Here is a 14,538-nt window from a genome sequence, read left to right as displayed (position 1 = left end):
GCACGCAAGCTGGGGGTGGAGCCTCCCAGGTCGGCCAATGGGGAGCCAGCTCTGCGTGGAGGCGGGACCCAGCTTGTGGCTCTGCGGCCGGGTGCCTGGAAAGCGGCGCTCCTGCTCGGACCCGGCTTTCTACCTTGCGTCTAGGAACGTTTGTGGCTCCGCGGTGCCGGGTCTGTGTGGCGAAGGCAGGGCCCAGCTCGCGCGCCAGCGGAGAGGACCGGGCGGGCCGGCCTGTGTGGGGCCACGCGCAGCGGGCGACAGTGACTTCCGAGCCTGACTACACAGCGCAGGACCATGGCCCAGGCGGCTCCGGTAAGGACGCCCTCAAGGTGGATGTGGGGGCTTGGAGCCGAGTCCTGAATTCGTCAGGATGTCCTACCGGCCCTGCCACCTTCCGTAGTGGGAAGGATGCGTAGGGCCACACGATAAAGTCCCTTCTACTTGGCCCCAGTTTCCTCGTGTAAAGAATAGAGCACTCGGATTTAACCACGAGATGCCTGAGGTCCGGTGCGCTGGCTCAGTGGGACCAGGTGCGGGGGGAGGGAATGTGGGTGTCCTCACTCCCGAGGCTCTCGAAGGCTTCTTTTCCTGGACGTGTTCTTTAGGGACCAGCCCCCCACCCCCACCGCGATTGACCATCTCTGAGGGACTTTCCACCCCATTATCTAATCTTTTTCCAAGCTAGTGTTACCGCTGTTTACTGGTGACAAGACCTTGCTTCCCCAATGCTGAAGTATAACACCAGAGAAGCACGCGGAGGAAAGTGGAGAGTGGAAAGCAGAAGGCTTTACTAAAGGACAGCAGAAAAGACTTCTCCCCGGAGGAAGAAGGGGACCCGAAAGGCGGAATCCGTGGAAGTGGGGGGAGGTCTTCTCTTTTTTATAGCAAACGTCTTTTAGTCTGTCTTCCCACATTCATGTCTTTTGTTTCCCTTTTTCTTGCAGTGATAGAATGCAGGTGGGAGATTTGGTGGGCTGAAGGAGTAATCTAGGCTGGAAGGGCCTGGGGTGGTTTTTGATAAGTACCTCTCTGTTTGCTGGGATATGCTTCATTTTTTTTTTTAATTAATTTTTATTGTAGGTTGTTCAAAACATTACATAGTTCTTGATATATCATATTTCACACTTTGATTCAAGTGGGATATGAGCTCCCATTTTTACCCCATATACAGATTGCAGAATCACATCAGTTGCACAACCATTGATTTACATATTGCCATTCTGGTGTCTGTTGTATTCTGCTGCCTTTCCTATCCTCTACTATCCCCCCTCCCCCCCTCCCCTCCCCTCTTCTCTCTCTACCCCCTCTACTGTAATTCATTTCTCCCCCTTATATTTTTCCTCCTTTCCCCTCACTTCCTCTTGTATGTAATTTTGTATACCCCTGAGAGTCTCCTTCCATTTCCATGCAATTTCCCTTCTCTCTCCCTTTCCCTCCCACCTCTCATCCCTGTTTAATGTTAATCTTCTTCTCATGCTCTTCGTCCCTACTCTGTTCTTAGTTACTCTCCTTATATCAAAGAAGACATTTGGCATTTGTTTTTAAGGGATTGGCTAGCTTCACTTAGCATAATCTGCTCTAATGCCATCCATTTCCCTCCAAATTCTATGATTTTGTCATTTTTTAATGCAGAGTAATACTCCATTGTGTATAAATGCCACATTTTTTTTTATCCATTCGTCTATTGAAGGGCATCTAGGTTGGTTCCACAGTCTTGCTATTGTGAATTGTGCTGCTATGAACATGGATGTAGCAGTGTCCCTATAGTGTGCTCTTTTTAGGTCTTTAGGGAATAGACCGAGTAGGGGAATAGCTGGATCAAATGGTGGTTCCATTCCGAGCTTTCCAAGAAATCTCCATACTGCTTTCCAAATTGGCCGCACCAATTTGCAGTCCCACCAGCAATGTACAAGAGTACCCTTTTCCCCTTCTCTGGTGTTATACTTCAGCATAACACCAGTTAGTATCCTCGCCAGCACTTGTTGTTGTTTGACTTCCTAATGGCTGCCAATCTTACTGGAGTGAGATGGTATCTTAGGGTGGTTTTGATTTGCATTTCTCTGACTGCTAGAGATGGTGAGCATTTTTTCATATACTTGTTGATTGATTGTATGTCCTCCTCTGAGAAATTTCTGTTCAGGTCCTTGGCCCATTTGTTGATTGGGTTATTCGTTATCTCATTGTCTAATTTTTTTAGTTCTTTGTATATTCTGGATATTAGGGCTCTGTCTGAAGTGTGAGGAGTAAAGATTTATTCCCAGGACGTAGGCTCCCTATTTACCTCTCTTATGGGAGATGCTTCATTAACAATTCTTTAGGATGGGATTCTAGACCTTGGGGACATTAATATTTCAATTTCCCCTAGTGCTGCTCTGCTTTCCTGGATTCCATTCTGGTAATGGTCTCCATTTTCTTTATCTTATTGGATATTAGACCCGATTTACCTAACTACACTAACTATCTATCTGTAAATCTGGCTTCACCAGGTCTAGTGCCACGGTCTAGGGAGGGTATATTTGTCTCATCAGGCCCTCACATCCTTCTGGGAGCCAATCTTTTCCCTACCTGGAGAGTACCATGAAGGTCTTCCAGACCTGAGCTCCAGTCAGGATGATTCCTGCTGGAGTTTGCCCTTGTTTTCCAAGATTCCCTGGGAAGTCCCTAGTACAGTTACTGGGAACAGATTTGCATTATGCATGTATTATGCATGGTTAGTGTTTTAGGCTCAGGTTTGACCTAGGCCCTCCGTGACTGGTGTGACTAAACTGTTGTGTTTTTTTGTGTCTCAGAAGATAGAGGACATCTCCTGGTAGCAATAGCTTTGCAGAAATTTTATTGACATTCCTGAATGTCAAATTTGTGGCCGGGCACTGTAGAGAGATAAGGATGTTTGCCCCAAATCTGTGAAGACAATCTGCCTTCTCCTGGCTACACTGTGTTGTATGGGTCAGGGGCCAGACTAAGGGAAGGGACAAATGCCTGGTGACTAGTAGTTTGTACGTGTGGGACACTTTACTGAGTTGTGTTTGGGAAGAGGACTTGGTCCATGACCTGTTTTTAATAGTATGCTATATGTTGTTATACATCCTGAGTGCTTTTCCAAAACTCTAGTGCATTCCATCCACACCATCCCCTTAGGAGGTAGCAGAGCCGTGGTGTCCCTACAAGTGAGAAAATAGAACCCTAGAGAAGGGATTCACCTCTGGTTGTGCATGATTCCGATGACAGGTTAGAAGTTGGTTCAAGGTCTAGTAGAGCCCCATTCCAAGAGTGCTGCCATTATACCTTAGCTGCCCCCTACCCCCACTAAGGCATTCCTGAGCTTTTTATTTTATTATTTCTAGTAATGCATGATACAGTGTTAACCTTCTGTGGGCAGGTTATTATTATTATTATTATTTTACTATTTACTTATTCTGACTACTCTAAGGTGCTATCATTTGTCTTTTTCTGGTCCCTGATCCCTGGCAGCTGGGTATGGCCTCCCAGTGTGGTAACAATTACCTTGAGGGCTGGTCTGGTCTACTAGGCGCCTGGGCTACAAGCACCCAGTTTCCTAGGTAGGGTAGGAAATCACACACTGGCAGATATCAGGTGGAAAGGCCTTTAGGATTATCAAAGTCAGAACAACAGTCTTTCCTGACCTCTGAGCATAGTAATGGGAGGTGAGGGTGTCGTGTATTTGAGGAGCAGGTGAGACAGTGATTTCAGCCCCGTAAATAATAATATAAAAAGGGGTTGGGATGTGGCTCGGTGGTTAAGCCCCTCTGGGTTCAATTCCCAGTACAAAAAAAAAGTAATTAAGTAATTGGCTAAACTAATAAAACTCCATAGAAGGACTAATATTGGAATCCATTGTACTCTGTTTGTGATGATATTACTTGCTATTTCATTTTCCATTGCTCCTAGTTATGGTTCAAGATTCTTTACACAAAGGTTATGTGGATTCTAATGTCTGCTGACTTGACCATTTGTCAGTTTGGGTCTGTTTGGTGGTCTAACCAGAAAGGGCTTCTGGCACCTGGGAGAAGTTTCCCCCATTCCAGAGGACCTTAAATTTCTTGTATCTGGGGATGGCATTGATTCCTCTTTTGGCACCTGGCTCACATTCTTGTGTCTGGTTGTAGGATTGGCACCTGGGGAGTAACCTCCAGCGAGAGGCCCAGATTCAGTCTGCAGAGATCTCCCTTCTGGCCATCCTGGCTGCTGTTCAGGCTGTGGAGAAGAAGATAGAATCCCAGGCTGTCCAGCTTCAAGGCCTGGAAGTGAGAACAGGGATAGCTGAGAAGAAGCTGGCTGACTATGAGAAGACAACTGTGGAGTTCAGCAACCAACTAGAGGGCAAGTGGGCCATCCTGGGGACCCTGCTGCAGGAGTATGGGCTGCTGCAGCAGCGGCTGGAGAACCTGGAGAACCTGCTGCGCAATGGGAGCTCTTGGATCCTGCAGCTGCCCCCTGGCAGCAAGGGGGAGGCACCCAAGGTACAGGAACTGAGTCAGTAGGGTCCTCACAGGCAAAGCGCAGAGGGGCCCCTTGACTGCTGAAGCCTGATTTCTTGGCACCTAATGCTAGTCAACCATGGACTTTAAGGGTCTTAAAAACATCAGAAGGAAATTGTGACACCAACAAGATGTCTGTGTTGGCAGATGGAATGGGTTTATTAGGAGGGATTTTGTTATACAGTAAGAGTTGTATGTCTTAGCTGGGTGTGGTGGTGCACCCCTGCAATCCCAATGACTTGGAAGGCTCTGGCAGGAGGACAGTAAGTGCAAAGCCAGCCTCAGCAACTTAACTGAGCCCTGAGCAATTTAGTGAGGCCCTGTCTATCTCAAAGTTATATATGAAAAAAAAGGCTGGGTCGGGGGTGCCGTGGTTGTGGTAGAACCATGCCATGGTAGAACACTTGCCTAGCATGTGTGAGGCACTGGATTTGATTCTCAGCACTGCATATAAATAAATGAATAAAATAAAAGTCCATCAACAACTAAAAAAAAAAGATTTAAAAAAGGTGGGGAGTTTGGGGATGTGGCTCAATGGTTAAACACCCGTGGGTTCAAACCCTCATCCCCAAAAAAGAAAGACTTGTCTTATCCCAGAATGACTTCTGAGAGTAAGACTGGCCCAAGTAGGGGAAGTCACTGAAAGTCCTTCCATGAAAGCCACATGGTAAAAGATACATTTGTGCCTGGAAAAGAGGAGTTGAACAACCAGACATATGAAAAATTTTGCTCTATATGTATAATAAGAATTGTAATGCATTCTGCTGTCATATAAATAAAAAATAATTAGATTGATTAAAAAAACCTGCTGCTTCTGAAAATATATATAATATATTAAAAGAAAAAACAAAAAACTACCAAGCCAGCAAAAAAGGAAAAGAAAAGAGGAGTAGAGCCTAAAAGCCCTAACTCTGAGTCCCTTAGCCACCGGTTCTGCCCATTGTCCAAAGCAAATATGATGGAGAGGAGCTGGCATTTGCCCAGTGGTTTGACCAGCTGTGCCCTCTGGTTGGAGAGAAGGGAGAGGAAACTACAGCTGGTTGTAGCTGTTCCCTGAAGTGGTGGTAACTCACTGTGGGCCTGGGGGACTTGTATTTCCAGGTGTCCATGACAACTGAAGAGGTGGCCATGTGTTTCTCAGAGCAGCAGAAGGGTAGCTTACAAGAGCGGAAGAAGACGCTCTGCAAGCAAGTGGCAAAGGAAAGCTGCAAGACTCTGGACTCTCCAGGTGAGGGGCCAGGGTGGGATCATCCTCTGCCTTGGCAGGTAGGTAGTGTCCTTCCTTCCCGTTTTTTGGGTCTTATGCAGTGAAACACAGCAAGGTTGAATGGCTTTTCCAAGACCTCAGGGAGGAAAAATAGGGACTGGCATCTGCTCCTCACTGTCCAGCCCTTCATGTGACTCAGAGGCTGCTCTTACAGGCATAGTTCACTTCTGGGGAGTGAACTATGACCTCCCTACTTATGTTTATTCCCCTAGGACTCCCTGAACTATGCTCTGAACTCTGGAGTTCTTAGAAAGCTCCTGCTGAATGCAGAATTAATTGTCAGCATGCTTTAAAAGGTGTTCTGGGTCCAGAAAATGAGGGCTAGTCCTAATCCTTGAGTCCTCCAGGCCGGTGTGCATAGGAGCCTGGGTGAGACTTGGTTAGGCCTAGATGGTTGTGGCTCCCCTACTCCCCTGCCACCCTGCTTATACACCTGAATTCTCTCATTGCTTTGGGCAAGTGAAGAGTTAGCTATTTGTCCCCTCTTGCCTCTTGGGAGGTTGAAACCCAGGAAAGAATGCTTTGCTTCCCTTTCCTAGCACAAAGCTTCCTTTTTTAGAAGAGGGTGCCAGTGTACTGCAGGAATGCTAGGTGAAAGATGGTGCCTGGCTAAGGGGGCAGGAGTGAGCATGTGGAAGAAAGGCAGCAGCTGACTACCATGTTTAACTGGTTCCCCATCCTGGACCTGAGTTTCCCACAGTGTCACATGAGGTATCTGGTCAGGTGACCTTGGGCTTCTCCTGACTGAGAGAGGGACATAATAGCCTTTCTTCCTGTTCTTATTACTCACACTTCTGGCTGGGAGGCCTCATCCCACTCCATCCAGTGTCCCAACACCCCACACCATATACTTCTTGAAGAGGGAGCAAGTGGTCTTGCTCTCAGTCCACAGAGGAGAGTCCTGTCACTACCTTCTTCTCCCCACAGACACCAAACCAGAGCATGTGACCCCAGTGGAGAGGGGAGATGAGGTGGGCAGCCACAGCCTGCCCAGTGCAGAGGGCAGCAAGAGCCCAGGCACTGGTGAGTTCCCGGGGTGTGGGCCTGTGTCTACCTGGTTTTACCTGGAACAAGTGTCAGTAATCCCCACCTGAATACAGAAGCAGAGCAGGGAAATGAGCTGCTGCACGCCACAGCCCACCGTCGGGCAGATCCTGGTAATGCCTGGAAAATGTGGAGGCATTAAATGTCTCCTGAATGTCCCCTTGGAGCCATCACCATGGCCTGAAACCACTCTGAGAGCTGTGGGGACAGGCTGAGAGCAGAGCATATACCTAGGAACCCAAGAATCAGGAGACTGTTATAGTGCCTGCAGGATCTTCTCTGAAACCTTGGATGCCATATCTGTCCCCATGGCCCTTGGCACCTGCTCTCCCTGCTGAGGAGCAGACTTCATCTTGAGCTTCCTCCAGGCAGCACTGTCCTCAGGAAAGGACTGAATGTTACTATAATGTCCCCTTATGGCACTTAACATAGTGCCTGGCATATACTTAAATAATAAATAATGAGTAATTACCAAATGAACAGTGAGCCAGATAAGGAGCTCAGTTTTCTTTATTTTTCAGATAGTAGTGGATCAAATGCAGAATTCAAAGCTTGCTTGCTTGTTTCTTTTTGTTTTGTTTTGTTTTTTTTAAGGTGAGGAATCCTTTCTTCAAATGACATTCAGAAACAGAACAGGGGAAAGGGAAACTGCTCAGGTCATTGGGATGGGAACCCTGTTCACTCAAAACACAAAGGATCACGCCTAGAAACCACTCCTTGCTTTTGGAATCTTGTGCTTTATTTTGGGAAAAAGGCTTTGTTTTGAAGCAGACTCTCTGAGTAGGTAAATTAAGTCACAGAGTCACCCCAGAACAAGGAAGAAGGAAGGAAAGTGGTAACATGGGTACTGAGTGGCTGGCATGTAGGCCTGAGGCTAAAAAGTGTTTTTGGACCCCTGCAGGGAGTGAGGCATTGCAGAGAGAGTGAGCCAAGTCAGGGGCCAGGCCATGTGGCAGGCATGCTGGGGAGCTGTGAGTGTGAATGCTGAGTGGGCAGTGGCTCTACTGCAAGATCCAGGTGGCACTCCCTCCACCTGGAGGGGATTTGGTACCCTCTACAGATGTGGGCAGGACCAGGGCTCATTCAGAGGCTGTGCTTCTCCCAGGCAGATGCAGAGCAGGCTGGGCCTGGCCTACATGTCTCTAGAGGTGCCCCTGGAGGTGCCTATAGCTCCCCTATGGAGCTGGGGCTTGCTCTGGAATGAAGTTAGAGTAAGTATCAGGAAATGAAAGGAGGAGTCCTCAGTGTCCTGGGTCACTGCTGTCTTAGCATTAGCACTTTCTTGCATTCCACTCTCTAAGCTTTTCTACTTTCATCTGGAAAGAGCTTTGCTTGCTCCAGGGGCTTGTTCCTAGGAGCTGTGGGCCTAGGTTATGTGGGTCTTTTCTAGAATTTTACACACACGGGCTCCTTCTATCAGAATTCTGGGAAAGATGTGAACAGAGTCCTCTAGATCTGGTCACCGCAGTTTCAACCTGTTCCTCAGGTGATATGGGTGCAGTCAGAATTTGAGAAGCAGGCTGCAGAGATCCCCTTGTCAGAAACTGGCCAGCCTCTAGCCTTTGAGAGTGTCTATGTTTTGATGATGTAGATGAATTCTTACAGGAATAGTGCATATGCATTCTTACAGGAGTACATTCTCACTAAGCAGTGCAGAGATTGCGTGCAAAGTGGAAAGGCCACCTGCCTGATCCTGATAGCCACCGTGATCATTTTGGTATAAGACCTTTTAGGCTTTTTTTTTTTTATGCTCTTACATATATACATGTAATGTAGAAAAATATAGGGTTTTAAAACAGATATACTATGCTGTTTTCATTCAATGGTTTATGTTAAGGATCTTTTTGTGTTGATACATTTGATCCGCTTCCTTCTCTGAAGACTGGGCTGCTGGGAACCTGCTAGGAACATGGTTTCAAGGGCCCTTGTTAATTGTGGGGCCAGCCTGGCCTGTGGCAGTTAGGCATGTGTGGCTGGGCTGGCATCTTCTCAGGTGATTGGATCAGAGGTGCCTCAGCACAACAGAAAGGGACCATGTGTGCCCCTGAATATAAAACCTGGCACATAACTGAGTGATGTGGATGTTGGTGGCTTGTAATGTTACCCACTCATTCATTTATTTAATAAAAAATTATGCTTAACCCATATCAAACTCAGAGTAGGAAGAAGGAGCAGTAATTATTCTATTTTTTTTAATTAATTTTTATTGTTGTTTTTTCAAAACATTACATAGTTCTTGATATATCATATTTCACACTTTGATTCAAGTGGGATATGAACTCCCATTTTTACCCCATATACAGATTGCAGAATCACATCGGTTACACATCCATTGATTTACATATTGCCATTCTGGTGTCTGTTGTATTCTGCTGCCTTTCCTATCCTCTACTATGCCCCTCCCCCCTCCCCTCCCCTCTTCTCTCTCTACCCCCTCTACTGTAATTCATTTCTCCCCCTTATATTTTTCCCCCTTTCCCCTCACTTCCTCTTGTATGTAATTTTGTATACCCCTGAGGGTCTCCTTCCATTTCCATGCAATTTCCCTTCTCTCTCCCTTTCCCTCCCACCTCTCATCCCTGTTTAATGTTAATCTTCTTCTCATGCTCTTCGTCCCTACTCTGTTCTTAGTTACTCTCCTTATATCAAAGAAGACATTTGGCATTTGTTTTTAAGGGATTGGCTAGCTTCACTTAGCATAATCTGCTCTAATGCCATCCATTTCCCTCCAAATTCTATGATTTTGTCATTTTTTAATGCAGAGTAATACTCCATTGTGTATAAATGCCACATTTTTTTTTATCCATTCGTCTATTGAAGGGCATCTAGGTTGGTTCCACAGTCTTGCTATTGTGAATTGTGCTGCTATGAACATGGATGTAGCAGTGTCCCTATAGTGTGCTCTTTTTAGGTCTTTAGGGAATAGACCGAGTAGGGGAATAGCTGGATCAAATGGTGGTTCCATTCCGAGCTTTCCAAGAAATCTCCATACTGCTTTCCAAATTGGCCGCACCAATTTGCAGTCCCACCAGCAATGTACAAGAGTACCCTTTTCCCCAAGTAATTATTCTATTTTTAAGGCAGGCCTTAGAGATTGGTGAGCTCTCTTGGCCCCTGAAGGACATTGTGTTTTGAAGGCTTCTAAAACAGAGATTGAAAAAAAAAACTGAACCTAAACAATAAGATCCTAGCTTAAATAAGATAGTGATTGGTTTCTAGCTCCTGACAGGTCAGAGTCACAGGCCCAAGTTCCTTCTAGCTTGTTGCTCCACCTTTCCTAGGGTGGGTCTTGTCCCCAGGGCTCACTGCCATGTCTCAGCCATTAACCCATTAAATTCACAAGTTTTCAGTTCTGCAAAAATAATAAGTATTTTGATGTTACTGTAAGTGGTGTATTTGTTTCCCAATTTAAGTGTTTCTAGGTGTTTCATGTCTGGGACAATGGGAGAAAATGGGTGAAGCAGCAGCAAGAGGGGAAGGGGACTCTCTCTCTGTTTAAAAGTAGCACATTTAAAAATGTTACAGCCTTGGTTCCTCCTGTTCTAGATGAAGTTGTCAGAGTTCATGTAACTAGAGGAGCAGAGTCCCTCTCGTCCCATTTGTTGTCTGCTGGCAGGGAAGGCCCAGAAACATGGTCTTTATTCTGCTGTTCCATGGGCCCAGCCAAACACCAAGCACTCTGTTACTACAGGTGGAAGGCAGGTGGTGGTGGAAGGCTGCTGGCCTCCTGGTCATAGCCTTCAGCCAGTCACTCATAGGCCATGCAACCCCAGTTCTCCCGACTCTCTACTATAGTACTTGTTAGCGTTCCTAGAAATCCTGTGTCTGCTCTGCTCTTACTGGGACCTGTGGTTCTGCTGGTAGTGCCTGCTGATGGCTGGTCCCAGACTGTGACTGTGAAAGGAGAGAAGCCCCATGACCTCTGATGCCCTCAGGACCTTATCTCCTCTCCCTTAGAAACAGAACAGCTGGGATCTCCCCCAGGCAGTCTGCCCTGGATCAAGCAAGAGGAAGAAGAATGTGGGAGGAACCTGCAGGAGACGACCACTGCACACCCTGCACTCCCGTGCTCAGGTAAGGCTCAGAGGGCAGGGCTGCAGGCTGCATCCCTGGGCCTTGGACCGTGGGTCCTGAGGGGAGCCTCCAAGCACCTCCAGCAGAGCCTTCTCCTGTAGTAGGTCCTGAAGGGGAGGCAGTGTCAGTCAGCCCGTATTGTGTTGTATCTCTGTGGCCTCATCTGTTTGCTGGGGGTGTTGTCTTGTAGAGTTGCATGAACTCATTCTCCTTTTATTCCTGAAAATGTTTTCTAACTTCAAACTAGCTAGTGTGGTGCTAGGCCCAAAGGGGCTCATCAATGCATAAGATGTAGATTCCCCTTGTCAAATAGGAGGAGAGAGACGGTTAATACAGATAAACAGTATAAAGAAAGAAGAGGAAGAGAGCCAGAGAGCCCTTTGGGATTTTGTGAAAATGATGGAAATTTTCCTAAGAAAAAGTACATCTGCTTAATAATGTGCAGGCAAAGATGTGCTGCAGTTGAGCTATGGCAGACAGGACGTCCTGTGGCCATGTGTGGCATGGACAAGGTGCTTCCCAAGATCACTGCGTTGGTCTTGGGAGGCTCCTGGGAGAGCACAGACTTGAAGGCTTGAAGTGTGATGAGAGAAAGAGGCCTTGTAGGTGGAGAGGACCCTTGAGGAACAGAGCTGGGATGAACAGGGCATTCAGGTGACATTTGATAGAATAGCTTAGTGTGGAAAATCTGCAGAAGGCAGGTGGGAGATCAACCCAGAAGGGCTGGGCTCTCTGGCTCAGAGCTCACAAGTAGCCACTTTGGCCCCCATGAGGTACTGTTTGGCTGGTGTAAGATTGGCTGGGTCCAGAGTGGAGGCAACCCGGGGCTACTGAGGACAGGAGAGCAAAGGACGAGGGTTCCAGAGATGACTCACTTGCTCTGTCCCTTCCTAGCACAGACCTGGCTAGCCAGCAAAGAGAAGAGCAGCCTGGATGGGGAGTCCGAGGTCCTGAAGCCAGCCTGGGCAGCTGAAGGGGGACCTGGCAAGGAGGACGTGCAGGGGGGCACTTGTGGAGATCTGCTTCATGCCACAAGGGAAAAAGAGATGACCTCCTGCCCTCCAGGTCCCCAGAGCCAGGCTGTGCCAGAGCAGTGCTGGCCCTGTGCTGAGCATGCCCAGAACTTCAGCAGCAGCAGCCCCATGACGTGCAGTACACAGCAGGCGCGCTCACACCACGACCCCCAGCCCTTCACCTGTGTGCCGTGTCCCAAGAGCCTGCCGCAGCAGGCTGCCTTCGCCAGCCACAGCAGTGCACACACAGCCCAGCGTGCCTACACCTGTGCCCAGTGTGGCAAGAGCTTTGTTCATCAGTCGACGCTCACCACACACTACCGCACGCACACTGGGGAGAAGCCATATGAGTGCGCCGAGTGCGAGAAGCGCTTTGGCCGCCTGTCCACGCTGCTGGAACACCGTCGCACGCACACCGGCGAGCGGCCATTCCCATGCACACAGTGCGGTCGATGTTTTGGCCGTCTGTCCACACTGGTGGAGCATCGTCGCACACACACGGGTGAGAAGCCCTTCCCATGTACACAGTGTGACAAGCGATTCACACGCCTGGCCAACCTGACTGTGCACCAGAGCGTGCACTCCGGGGAGCACGCTTTCCAGTGCACCCAGTGTGGCATGTGCTTTGCACACAAGCCCACCTTTCTGCAGCACCTGCGTGGCCACTCACAGGAGAAGCGCTTTACCTGTGGCCAGTGTGGCAAGAGCTTCAGCTGTCGCTCATGGCTCGTGCGCCACCAGAGCAGCCATGCCAGCCATTCATCCTCTGCTTGTACAGCTTGGGAGAGAGGCTCTCCAAACCATGAGCCACCCACAGGCCTCCTTAGAGGTGCACCGTGGGGAAGGTCCCCAAGTGACCCTTCTGTTCCACCCAGATCCGAGGATATTGGAACTGAGTGGGACCACAGGGTGCACCCTGGGGGCAGTCAGCTGAGTGGCAGTGATCAGGAAGATTTGCGAGGGTCCCTGCATAGTTTTCTTTCTAGTGTGAAGATGGAGAATGCCGGGTAGCACCCAGAGAGCTCCCTAAGGTGACTACTGAGGACACAGAGATCCTGAGTGCCCCTGGGATCCAAGCTACCGCTCTTAAGGGGAGCATGTTGGTTCTGTGGAGTGTATGGTGCTGCCCGGTAGGACTTGCCGGGGGGCTGTTCTTCCAGGGACTGAGTAGACAAAGTGCCCAGAAGACTTCTTGCTGCAAGGAGGCTATGTGGGGGACTGGAGGCAGGGCCCTCTGTAGGGAGGGACTGTTTGGGTGGGGAGGGAGTGGCTTACTTGGACCTCTCCAGGAAGGGAGTGAAATTGGAAGACCTACTTCCAAGGTAGTGCTCAGTGCTTTGTAGGGGAGTGTGGGCTTGCCCTCTCCTGGCGTAGCCCTAGGCTTCCCTGCACACTAACTGGGCAGATTCTAATGTGTTTCCTCAGGTGGTGTCCAGGCCTGACCTAGCCTCCCTTTATAAGCTGGGTCCAAGCGTCTGTCAGGTGCAGAACCAAGAGCCTTGGTGAGTTCTTGTAAAATTCATGGGAGTTTTCTGTGGCTCCCAACTTCCTGCTCCCTACAACCTGGAAAGGCAACTTTATGGGCCAGGATGGCCCAGAAGGGCTGGGCTCTCTGGCTCAGAGCTCATATGTGGCCATTTTGGCCCCCATGAGGTACTGTTTGGCTGGTATAAGGTTTGCCTTTAAGCTGTTGCTGGAGCTGGCAGGCAAAGCTTCAACCTGTGCCTCACTGGGGATGAATACAAAAACCAAGGCCTTGTTCTTGCTGGGACTAGGAGGGATATCTCCCATCTGTGGCACTGGGGGTAGGGGCATAAATGCCAGCATGTGGCATGGGCATGGTGAATGTTGCAGAAGCACTGAAAGTTGGAAGGAAGGAAGGAGGAAAGTGTATGTGGTCTGGCAGCAGCTGAAGAATCCCTGGTTAGTCTTCATCTCAACAATTTAGGCCATCAACATGGGCTTTTCAGGTAGGACCTTATGTATAGCTGGCCAGTTTGGAGCCCTGTCATTTTGATAAGGTTCACCCCAACTATGGGAGATCTCAGCCCAAACTGGATTCCAAGATCCCTAGGATTCTGAGCCTCAGCTGTCAGATTATCCCCTAATCCCCAGTACTTGGAATGTAGCATGTGTGTTCCTGAGGACTCACTTTGGGGTGCATGGGAGCAGAGGTGGTTGAACTCTGAGAGGTTGCACTCAGGCGAGTGTGGCAGCTCCTGTACTGCTCTCTGGCTTCCATGTCTCCATCTGGTGTTGGGTTTTTGGAGAGTTCTAAGTTTACCACAATTTTAAAACCTCTGTAAAGACGTGTGTGAGGGATTGTCAGCCCCTCCCCTCCTGACTCTGCTGGACATCATTCTTATTTGTGATGTTGTAACTCTTTGACTTCGGGTTCTGGTGAGCAGCGGTGAATTAGTTATTTTCAACTGTCCTTCTATCTTGAAGTTCTGAAGAAAAGTCCCAGATGGACAATAGTCCAGGACAGGGTTCCAAAGGAAGGCAGAGTGGAAGTGGGCCTGGAAGGCGGGGCCTCAGCATTTAGCCCTGGGTCTGTGCATGGAAAGCCTTGTGTCTGCGGGGTGAATGAGTGGACCCACATGTGGCGCGATGCCCAGTTATAATGCTGTGGACCTGAAAT

At 48.7% G+C, this 14,538-nt stretch overlaps 1 protein-coding gene across 2 annotated transcripts; it reads left to right on the top strand.

Moving 5' to 3' along the window:
• The first annotated feature begins 225 nt into the window (after window positions 1-225).
• On the top strand, window positions 226-13,107 carry LOC143379562 (zinc finger protein 398-like). Of its 2 annotated transcripts, XM_076832163.1 has the most exons (6): window positions 226-312; window positions 4,128-4,481; window positions 5,601-5,727; window positions 6,694-6,789; window positions 10,768-10,884; window positions 11,779-13,107. In XM_076832163.1, the coding sequence occupies exons 1-6, from the start codon at window positions 295-297 to the stop codon at window positions 12,906-12,908; spliced, it is 1,842 nt and encodes a 613-aa protein (XP_076688278.1). In that variant the 5' UTR covers window positions 226-294; the 3' UTR covers window positions 12,909-13,107. The 2 variants fall into 2 exon arrangements, with proteins under 2 accessions (XP_076688278.1, XP_076688283.1); XM_076832168.1 differs by lacking the exon at window positions 6,694-6,789.
• Window positions 13,108-14,538: the final 1,431 nt, after the last annotated feature.

This window comes from Callospermophilus lateralis, chromosome 1 (assembly GCF_048772815.1).
Source record: "Callospermophilus lateralis isolate mCalLat2 chromosome 1, mCalLat2.hap1, whole genome shotgun sequence".
Taxonomy (NCBI): Eukaryota; Metazoa; Chordata; class Mammalia; order Rodentia; family Sciuridae; genus Callospermophilus; species Callospermophilus lateralis.
Note: the sequence above shows the minus strand (reverse complement) of the source record. Positions and strands in the feature narration are given on the sequence as shown.